The following is a 10,791-nucleotide window of genomic DNA, read 5'->3' as shown; positions in this document are numbered from 1 at the left end:
CTGAGAGCCTGATTGACCCACGGTGTTTAGTCCTTTAGGATCAGTCACGCATGTGACTGCCATCTCTAGGGAGGGGCAGTTGTAAATTGTGGCAGTGAAATGGTGGCTGATCCCTCTAGCCAACTTTTCATCTTTCAGTGTATCTTCTTTTTGACAGTAACTAGGGAGTCAGAGACTGCTTCCATGGAAGTTTAGCAACCTCAGCATGGAGGTTGGGCCTAGGAGCACAAATGACAATATGCGGTGAAAAGAAAAGGAGTACTAGTGGCACCTTAGAGACTAACCAATTTATCTGAGCATAAGCTTTCGTGGGCTGTAGCCACGAAAGCTTATGCTCAAATAAATTGGTTAGTCTCTAAGGTGCCACTAGTACTCCTTTTCTTTTTGCGAATACAGACTAACATGGTTGCTACTCTGAAACCTGTCAATATGTGGTGAACTGTACTTTCAGCCACACAAGAATACAAATTGGAAACATGGGTGTGCATGAATAACAAGAATTAAGTGTTGTGATGTTTCACTCCATATTTTTTATGAAAATGTGCTTATGATATGACATAACTGAAATGTACTTTATGCAAGATGGGTCTTGTAAGGTATCATTGGAAAGGTTATAATTTACTGAATTTGATTATCCAATTTGTATGCCTGTATCATTTCTGTATCTGAAGTTAGGAATATTGATTATGTATCTCTATTTCAACTATTGTACTTTGGGTGACGCCCACTGCTACCACTTCAGGTACAACAATGGAAAAGCCAGACAGGGCTCATGGGCCATTAGCAGAGACAACGGACTGTGAAAGAGCTTAGTCTTCCTGTGGACAGTGGAGACAGCCTACAAGCAATGGCTGCCACAGCCATGCAGAGACCAGGGTCCAAGTCACCTGGTCCTGGATACCCCTCCTCCCCTTTTGGAATGCCAGTGGTTTTCCACTAGAAGACAAAGGGATCCCGCCTTACACAAGAGCTATATAAGGCAGGGGAGTGACATCATCATGGTTCTCCTCTGCCTCCCCCCCTGCAAAAGAGACACTGAAAAAGACCTGGAAGCAAAAACTGAACTGAGGGGAGAAGGGTTGAACCCAAGCTGGAAGGACACCTAGCTTGTGAGTAATAATACCTGAGGTCTCAAGAGGGAGACCAGTGCAGCTGCCTTTCAAGACTTTCGTAATCTGCCTGCAACAATATCTAGGGTGAGAAATATTATTGGTAACTAGTTTAGTTTACGTGTTTGGTTTCGTTTGCTTAGTAATCTGCTTTGTTCTGTTTGCTATCTCTTTAACCACTTAAAAAATCTGCCTTTTACAGTTAAAATTGTTTTTGTTTATTATTAAACCCAGTTTGTGTGATGTCTAACCGGGGGGACATGAGAAGTTGTGCATACCTTTCTCCACACTGAGGGAGGAGGCGGATTTCATAATATATCTTTGGGTCTGCATTCCCAGGGAGGTGGACACCTGTGTGCTGAGGCAAGTCCCTTAAGATGATCCTTCCCAGAACTGTTTGTGTGTTTCGTTCTGCAGTTGGGTGTGGCCCTCCTGTGTGTTTGCTGGAGGAGGCTTAATAACCTAGCTCAGCAAGACAGGTAAAAAGGGTGCCCAAGATGGCATAAGAGGCAGGCTCAGTGCTATCTCAGCATATCAGGTGGCATCTTAAGGGGGTCCAACCTGTCACAAATGTATCCTCAGAAAATATACTGATCTGTCTTTATTATTCAACGCTTATAGTTCAGTTACACCTAGGCTGGGCACCACTGTGCTAGGTGCTACACAAACATACAGGAGATGACAGTCCCTACTCCCAAGACCATAGGAAGCCAGGCTACAGTATGAAATGAATAAGGCAGAGTATGCAGTAACAATACACACACATAGCATGTGGCCCTGCAATACCAGCTTCTTTTATTTGTATTCCAGTAGTACCCTCAATGTACTAGGCACTTGACTCCAACATAGGGTTGCCAGGCATCCGGTTTTTGACCGGAATGCCCGGTCGAAAAGGAATGCTGGCAACTCCAGTCAGCACAGCTGACAGGGCCGCTAAAAGTCTGGTTGGGTACCCTGAGCAGGCAGGCTCCGTGCCTGGCTCTGCGTGGCTCCCAGGAAGTGGCCGGCATGTGCCTCTGGCTCCTAGGTGGAGGGGCGGTGAAGGGGGCTCTGTGCGCTGCCCCAACCATCAGCTCCACAGCTGCCATTGGCCAGGAACACCATGGCCAACGGGAGCTGTAGAGCCGGCACTTGGGGCAGTGCCTGTGGGTGGGGGCGGTGTAGAGCCCCCTGGCTGCCCATCTGCCTAGGAGCTGGAGAGACATGCCACTGCTTACCAGGAGCCACGTGTACTTCCTCCATCCCTGGGAAATGCTGGGGCCAACTGAGGTCAGTGTGGCCCAGAACCTGCACCCCACATCCCCTCCTGCACCCTTACCCCAGCCCTGATCCTCCTCCTGCACTCTGAATCCCTCTTCCCTGGCCCCACCTCAGAGCCTGCACCTCCAGCCAGAACTCTTACCCCCTCCCACACCCTTGCCCCAGCCTGGTGAAAATGAGCGAGCGAGTGATGGTGGGGGAGAGCGAGTGACAGAGGAAGCAGGGATTAAGTAAGTGCGGGGCGGGGCCTCTGAGAAGGGGTGGGATTTCCTGCAATTAGAAAGTTGGCAACCCTAACCTAACATTCATCAGGGTGCAAGTAGTAGGGGAATCATCTCTGAAGGAATACCATAGGGTTACCCATGCCTATGGTACATACACACAACCAGAGGTAAGTCAGCTACATTTCCAGCATAATTTTAAAATTGTTTAAATATAAATATTACATACAAAGATAACTAATTAGAGAAAATAAAATTGGATTCTAAAATACACCAATGACCTACAAGCACCTGTGGAAATACAACCTCAGGGTTAGAAAGCAGAAGCTTACATGCAGCATACACAAATTGTGGTCACATTTAAAGGTGGTTTTATAGGGACGTTGATGCCAGTATGCTTTGTCTGCAACTGCCATTTCACAGTTTCCATAGTCATTCATCCTCCTCGCAGATGAGCTTTCTACAGTTTGATACAGAGGGTAAAGGTCTTGGATTCAACAACTTGGATATTTAGGTAATTCTCTGGCTAAAAGATGGTCTTGAAAACAAACTTGCTTTCAAAACATACCCAAGATTAGTATTTCCAGCTCTAGTCTAGACCAACAACAGCAGGATAGAGGGCAACTGAGAGAGAGAGAGAGAGATTTTATACAAAACAACACAAAATGTGTGTTGCATTTATGCAGTTAGGCCCCTGAACACTTAAAGCACATGTTCAAATCCCATTGAAAGCAAGAGAACTGAAATGCATGCTTTGCTGAATGTTGTGGATGTAAGCAAGGTAAGTGCTTTGCTGAATTGGGGCCTTAGGCTACAAGAACTATTACAATGTATCATTAGCTATAGAAACCCCTAATCTATAGCACTGGAAACTACTGAATATAAACAGGAGAAAGTCAGAAATGTGAGCACTTAAAATCCCAATCCTACACAGAACTCGGACAGGAGCTCTGCGTGCAAAGCACTTGCAGGACTGGATGCTAATTTGCCAAGCAGGCTTAGAAATTCACACCTCATGGAGGTGAATGGGGTATAGGAGTGGTAAAGTCCCACCTTTGGCTGGCTGCTGTGGTATGCTTTCTGCAAGGCTTGCTTAGCTGGGAAGCAGCCCATCAGTTTACACTGTGCTGACTGTAGCCTCACAAAAGGAAGGTGCAGAAACCTAGATTTTTAAAAAAATTAAAATTTGGATTTTACAAAATGCAGAAAGCTCCTAAAGTCCCAGGATTGGCAGCTTTCTGTGCTGTGACTTTTCTCTTGTCCATGATAAGGACATTTCACTTTTTGAAACACATGCAGTCACAACTTTCAATGAGACCCTTTAAAACGTTCCTTATCCAAACTGTTCCTGCAAGCTAGCCTGAGGACAGACTTTGTTCCTTCCTGACCCCTTCACCACATCTTACTGATCTAATAGAAAATGCAGCTTCGTAGCCTCTGATTAAAAAGAAAACCTAGCAGATGTCTACTGAGCATACTCTGAAATTATTTTTTTCCCAATCACTTTGCTAAGCTTTTGGAAGAAAAAAATGAAATGTAAATAGCCTCTTCCTCCACAGAGGACAAGCCATGCTTTATAGATCTTATCTAAATAATTAGTTAGCTAGGTAATACTTGCAATGCTCCTGGGAAGTAAGTGGAGTACTACTGTACCCAGGGGGAAACTGAGGCATAGTGGGATATGCCTGAGACCTCAGAGGGAGTCAGTGTCGGATTTGAGAGCTCTGTTTGCTGTTCAGAGAACTAGGCCACAACCCCTCTATCAGATTCCATCCCTTCGTAGCTAAGCACAGAGCAAATCTCTTCCCACAGGGGAGTCAATCTTACAATGACAAAAAAGGACTTCAGCAGAGAAATGCTGATGCACTGGTTAGCTGCATGGCCCATGCATGAGGCCTGCTGAATCTGGCCCCATGCTGTGACTTTTACTAGCTTAGCAAATAGTCCCATAGAGTATGAGTGCTGGGATCAAGCCTAGGAAATCCTTATAGCTGAGAACAGTGGTTCACAGGAAGTGGTGGACTTTGTGCTGATATCCAGGATGCTCAGGATGCTTCTTACTTCACTGTTCGGCAAGTTTCCCTTGATGTACAAGATGGCAGCAAGGTGCTTTTTGCTAGGGAACAGAAAAGATCCAGTGTTAGATACATAGAGTGGCACTATCTTAGGTTTTTATGTGGCCCCATCATCTGAGCACCTAAAGGTCTTTAATGTCCTTTGTCCTTATCCTCACAGTACCTCTGTGTGGTAGGGGAAGTGCTGGCCTGTCTTTTCGTTCTGTGTTTATACAGCACCTATCAAAATGCAGTTCTGCTCCATGAGTGAGACTTCTAAGTACTACGGTAATACAAATAATTCAATCTCAATTCTGTAGATCATAACTGAGACATGGAGAAGCTAAGTGACTTGCCCAAGGTTACACAGGAAGTCTGTGGCAGAGCAGGGAATATAATCCTGGTCTCCCAAGTCCCAGGCTAGCACCCTGACCACTGCACCATCCCCCACCCTCAGTTGACACGAAGAGGAGAAACCTGGCTCAGAATCAGCAAGGAGTCCGGTGGCACCTTAAAGACTAACAGATTTATTTGGGCATAAGCTTTTGTGGGTAAAAAACTCACTTCTTCAGATATGCCCAAATAAATCTGTTAGTCTTTAAAGTGGCAGAGGACTCCTTGTTGTTTTTTGTGGATACAGACTAAGACGGCTACCCCCCCGGATACCTGGCTCAGAATGTGTAGATTCTAGATGGTGTCTTGCTTAACACAGCTTATTTCAGCTGATGTGTCACCAGCCAAACAAACAGTCACAAAAAATTACATGTTGAAGGGTGGAGTGGAGGACACCTAATTGGAGCTATAAAATCAGTGGTGGCACAGCTGAATTATGGAACTTGGATCTGTCTTTTGGAAAAGAGATCAGGAACATTTAGGGGGAAAAAAATACCTCCTATCAAGATCTCTGAACTGTACCTTGCTAAAAGGGGAGTTGTTACCCAACGTACAGCGGTGTTCCTAGGCACTCAGCATGGATGATGAACTCTCTGCTCTCTTTGTAGCAGGCCTTGAAGTGCTTGAACCTGATCTAGAAAAGCTGGTGCTCACAAACTAGCTGCTTTTCATCTAATACTCAAGTATCTTCATGGAACTACTGTGGACGTTCCTATTAATGTTCACAAATATTCTTCAGTACCTCTTACCTGATATCTGGGTATGTATTAGCAAGTATAGCAACTTCTATTTTAATGGCACTTGAATCCTGAAGTATGATTATTTCAGCCAGTTTTGGGAGTGCAGAATCCAACCATGTGGCCTCAGACCCCTATTAGAAAAAAGTAACTAGAGTAAACAGTCTGTAATACAGGTCCATTGGTAATACAAAACCCCATCTGCATGGGATGGGGACATAATTAAGAAACGCTGTTTAAATATGCTAAACCAGCTAAACCAGTTTCTAACACAGTTGGGTTGGCTATCAAGGAAGGAACTAAGCAGTAATTAGAAATGATGCCCTATAGTTTTCAGAGACACTGTTCTAAACTGGATTTAGCCGTGCCCAGACTTTGAAAAACTTATTTAGCTAGATTTTTGTTCTCTAAGCTGTACTCAGATCACTCTTCCCTAGCTGCTACTCCCCAGTATGATTTTCTTCTCAGCTACTTAATCTGCTGGTTACCCTTGGAGATATGCAGTGACCTAACCTACGTGGCAGATGCATGTTGCATCCGTGGATGTGTGCCAGATCTTTGACTTCTCTACTATCTGCTAAACCCCTTCCCTTATTCCCCTGGAAAAAAAAGCCCGAAGCAGACCTGCTTTCCAGTTGCTGGAAACCCTACCTATGAAGAGTCTGGACCTCCCTCCCACACCACCTGCTTTTCATAGTCACCATCCCCCCTGCCACCTGGGTTCACTGCAGAGCCATGAAAGGAGGGATAGGATTGAGATTAAACAAGTGTGAGTTGATCACTAATTCCCTTACCCAATACACTGTTCTGAAAATAAATACTGGCATTTCCAGACCCAGCCTAGACTAAAAGCAGCAGAGTCCAGGGAAATAAAGGGGAAAGTTGCATGTAAAACATACCCAGTGTATGTATTTATGCCACAGAACTGAAGCACCTTGGTATTACAATAGAGAACTATTAGATAAAGAAACTTAAATCTGTGTAAACTGAGCATAACAGGAAAGGAACCAATTGCATGAAATCAGGAGAAAGTGGGAAATCAGCATTGTACTTGGCAGCCCTTTTGCTGCTCCCTGTAAACTGTGTAACCTTCAGTCCCCAGGCATATATTCCAACTTGACCCACCCCTAGTCTCGGAAAACTCCCCTTTCGTCTAACATCCACTTGCAAAAACTAAATAGCATTTGAAGAATTAATCCTAGAGGCTGAAGAAAACTCCTTTCAGAAGTTCATAGGACTAAGTTCTAAAGTGGACATGATGAGCCAACACTAACCTTCTCTTTGCAGAAGCTCTGCAAGTGGGAGGCATGAGCTGAAATGAGTTTTGACAAGTTTTGCTGTAGTTCTGGGGTTTTCAAGCTGACTTTCTTCTTCATTAGCCTCACAATGTATTCTCTCACCAAGTGACCATGAATCTTCTCCATAATGCCCTGTTGGGGAGGGGAAATGGGAATTAATTCAGTAGGATCATATGCATGGAACCCACTGCGAGGGCTACAGATTATGCCAGATGTCTGACGTCTCATCTGACGCCTTATCTCAATGGCACTTACATACAGGGCCCCATAGCCCCCTCCTATTGTGTATCCAAGTCCAATGGTGGTGAGGGGTGGGGACATAGGGGCTGAGCCCTGCAACTGGGGAAGAAGTGGAGTTACAATGAAGCACCAAGCACTCGTCTTTGACTTGACAGGAGGAATGGGCAGGGAATAGAGACTCAGATGGTTCCAAAGAGTAGCAACAGAGGGACAATCCTCCCTCACCTCTAACAGACTTGCTCCCACTGCTGTCACGGAGAGGACAATCTTGGGGAATTTCTTTTCAGTTGCTCCCAGTCCCAAGTTCTACAGTTGTCCCTGGTGGAGCTGATGCAGGAGGCGAACACTTAGAGAAGGTAACAGCTCCTGCCCACTCACCCAGAGGACTTCCAGATGTGCAGCCTCTTTCTAAGGCCAGCCATCAAGGAACAGTCAAGAGCAGTCTTGGAACTGGATGAGTTAGGGGAGGAAAGAAAGGGAATGGAGGTGACATTCACCACGGGACGAGAGGATGGCCTGGGCTAGCATAAGTGAACTCAGGGAAAGGGTGGGGTCTGTTTCGAATTCTTAGCATAGGTGAACTTGGAAAAGGGTGGGGTCTGTTTCGAATTTTTGTTTGTGACACCTTTGAACAGCGTTAAGCCCCTGTTTGTACATGTGGATCGAGGGCAATATGGTCCCAATGCTAAAACATGGTGTGCCAAATTCCCACCCTCAGTTACACCTGGACAGCCATGCTGGATTCTCATTAGTTCCGAAGTACTCGCTCACCTCCCTATTACTGGCTGGTCTGGAGTCCTGTTCTACCCAGTGCACAAACCCTCCCAGCCCCTCGTAAGCAAAGCCAATGATGTCTGGGAATTGGCTCTTTCCCAGAATGGGGACTTCCTATTGGGAATGAGTGATGCTTGAAAAATGAAGCATGAGAGGTAGAAATATCGTAGGGAAACAGGAATCTGCCTCAACTCCTCCTGGTCCCCTATTTGATTACATATATTACTGAATTTGTTCAGATATTAGTGAGACAAAAGCAGGAAACAGAATTCTTACATGGGGACTGTACATAGTCCTATTTGAGGCTTGCTGTATAACCACAAGAAATATGGACTTGGACACTTAAAATTGCCTTGGATGTGGCTGAGGATAGAAGCTTGCACTGCAAATCACAACATCTAGACCTGGCCTGTTCTTGAGATTGGCTCCTGTTGCAATCACCCCTGCAAATACTTAGGATTATCAAAGCCACTATAAACTAATTTGCACATGTGCAGCCATGCTGGGGCTGGAGGACGAACAGCCGAGATCCTTGGTGTAGACAAGGCCTTATTCTGAAGAGCATCCTGAACACTGAAGCCTCTCTAATGTGTTTGGCCATCATGCTGAAGAAACCAGGGTAAGAAGGCGCTACGTGAATCTGGCTTTGATGGATAGGAGTTGGCATGATTTAGGTAATCTGCACAGTAATGGAAATCCCTCCTTGGGGGTGGGATTCGCAATTGTGAAAACTCTCCAGTTTAAATGGGGTTAAGCTGGCACTTGCCAACATGCCCACCCAGTCCCCTTGCCAAACCGAGGTGAGTCCATACAGCTGAGCGTCACAATGGTCCCTAGTTGACAAGCCAAGCTTGGATTCCCTAGAATTCTTTCAATGTCTCCCTTTGACCTTACCTGGTAAAAGGGGTCGAGGAGAGTCTTGAATTCTGAAAGGTGGTTGCTGGTGGCCTGAATGATTTCATCCATCGTTTCACTGCACGAAAGCCATTTACTTTGTGTGAACTTTCTAAAAATAGGCTGAGGAAAGAACATGCTGTTCAGCTTCTGCAAAGCAAAGTCTAAATGCAAATATGTACATAGAGATTTAACATCTTATACAACAGGTGTGCATGGTGCTGTACAGAGAAATTAAAGATGGCCTGCTAAAGAGAAGAGGTGAATGGGGCTTGTGCCCTTCTTTGCTTCCTTCTGATGAACAGGATAGAGGCCCTGAAGGGCTTAAATTAAAAACAATCTTTCTGTTTCCATTTCTTAAATTAGAATTTTGCATCTTGTCTACTCTATGGTGACTGACAAGGACTGATGGCATTGAGTTCCAAGGGAATGAAAGTTGAAGGAAGAGATTTTAATCAGAAATTGTATTTTGTTGGAAGTTAAATAGATATTTACCAAAAAAACCCCCCCAATAATGACACTGGAGAGAGGTTGTCTTCCTTAAGAGTCCACCCCCCTTGGTCCTCTCAGTTAAGGTTTGAGTTCACAATGAACATCCCTGAGACCTCCCAAGAGGTCCTCGAGGAAAAGCAGGGAAGATGAGATTTGACAATCCTGATGTTTCTTTAATTAGAAACAAGAAGTGGAGAAAAGCCTTTTATTTCAAAGAAAGGAAAAGCCCAGAAGCCAAAAAGTGAATAAGTCCAATTTTAAATGCTTCACAGATCATCTTTAGATATGTGTCCTATCCCCAGGAATTTACAGGCAAAGGCCCTGCTGCTGCAGACAAGTATGTAAGTAATGTTGCACATGTGAGGAGTCCCCGTTAGTTCAATGGGACTACAGTACTCAGGCTCATTAAGTTACATTTGTTTTCGGGATTGAGAACTAAAACACTGGGAACCAACTGAGTTTTAAATAATGAAGGTGGGGGCTGAGACTTGAAGTTCAGATCTGGCTCTGATCTCTTCCCAAGTTTGGGCGTGATTGGTTGTGGACCCTCTCTAATAGCTGAGAAAAGCTCAGATTTTTCTTTAGACTGTAAACTTCCCATTCAGTTAAATCAGCCAACCTGAAGTGGTGTATTCATTGCTTTGATAAAGACAGCATGATGATGACGACCTCAGCGAAGTAATGTGCTCAGATACTCTGATGTGCAGTACAAACCTGGAATACTGGGTTGCTGTGTGTTTCGCACCCCTCCCTCCCTCCATCCCCCCCAAAAAAAGAATTCTGGGAAAATTATGTTGACCCTACTTTTTTGTCCCAAATCAAATCAGTACCATATTAGACTTTTCCTCTACAGGACTATTTCATAGGAGACAATTACATCCCTAGATGCTTGGTATTTATTCATGTACTTCACACAGGTTACCTTTAACTCCAGAAACAAATCTTGAAGCAGTTCATCATAGCCACTGTTCTCTATTTCACGAAGCGTAGCAAGTATTTTCAGTCTGGTGCTGTCTTGTGCTGATGTCGTGGTTTTCTCCGTGTGGTCTCTGAAACAAGATGCAGGAAGAGATTCGTTACACAAAAAGAGGAACGCTAGTGGGAGAAGCAGATGTTAATAGGTCCGTAAATGCAACTTAGCACCAGGACATCAAGTTTTTGTCATTACCCAAAAAGTAAACTAGAATTCTGAGTGGCTTCTATGTTTTAGAGTAGAAGTAATGGTCAGTGTTAGTGGGAGGGATACTGATTACATGACGATGACTTTTTAATTTGTCTGTCTGGCAATTGTTCTATTATTGGATGTGCATGTAAATTAT

General features: G+C 44.5%; 1 protein-coding gene across 3 annotated transcripts in view; it reads right to left on the bottom strand.

Moving 5' to 3' along the window:
• Positions 1 to 3,986: 3,986 nt before the first annotated feature.
• The window catches only part of TNFAIP2 (TNF alpha induced protein 2), a 29,931-nt gene continuing 23,126 nt past the window's right edge, over positions 3,987 to 10,791 (bottom strand). For all 3 annotated transcript variants that reach the window (XM_074956291.1, XM_074956293.1, XM_074956292.1), the window contains 5 exons: positions 10,395 to 10,521; positions 8,981 to 9,103; positions 7,049 to 7,204; positions 5,787 to 5,908; positions 3,987 to 4,706 (listed from right to left, as the gene is read on the bottom strand). In XM_074956291.1, the coding sequence (XP_074812392.1) occupies positions 4,565 to 4,706; positions 5,787 to 5,908; positions 7,049 to 7,204; positions 8,981 to 9,103; positions 10,395 to 10,521 (670 nt within the window). In that variant the 3' untranslated portion in view covers positions 3,987 to 4,564. The remainder of the gene's footprint in view (positions 4,707 to 5,786; positions 5,909 to 7,048; positions 7,205 to 8,980; positions 9,104 to 10,394; positions 10,522 to 10,791) is intronic.

Source organism: Natator depressus, chromosome 6 (assembly GCF_965152275.1).
Source record: "Natator depressus isolate rNatDep1 chromosome 6, rNatDep2.hap1, whole genome shotgun sequence".
Lineage (NCBI taxonomy): Eukaryota > Metazoa > Chordata > Testudines > Cheloniidae > Natator > Natator depressus.
This window is presented reverse-complemented; position numbering and strand designations above follow the sequence as displayed.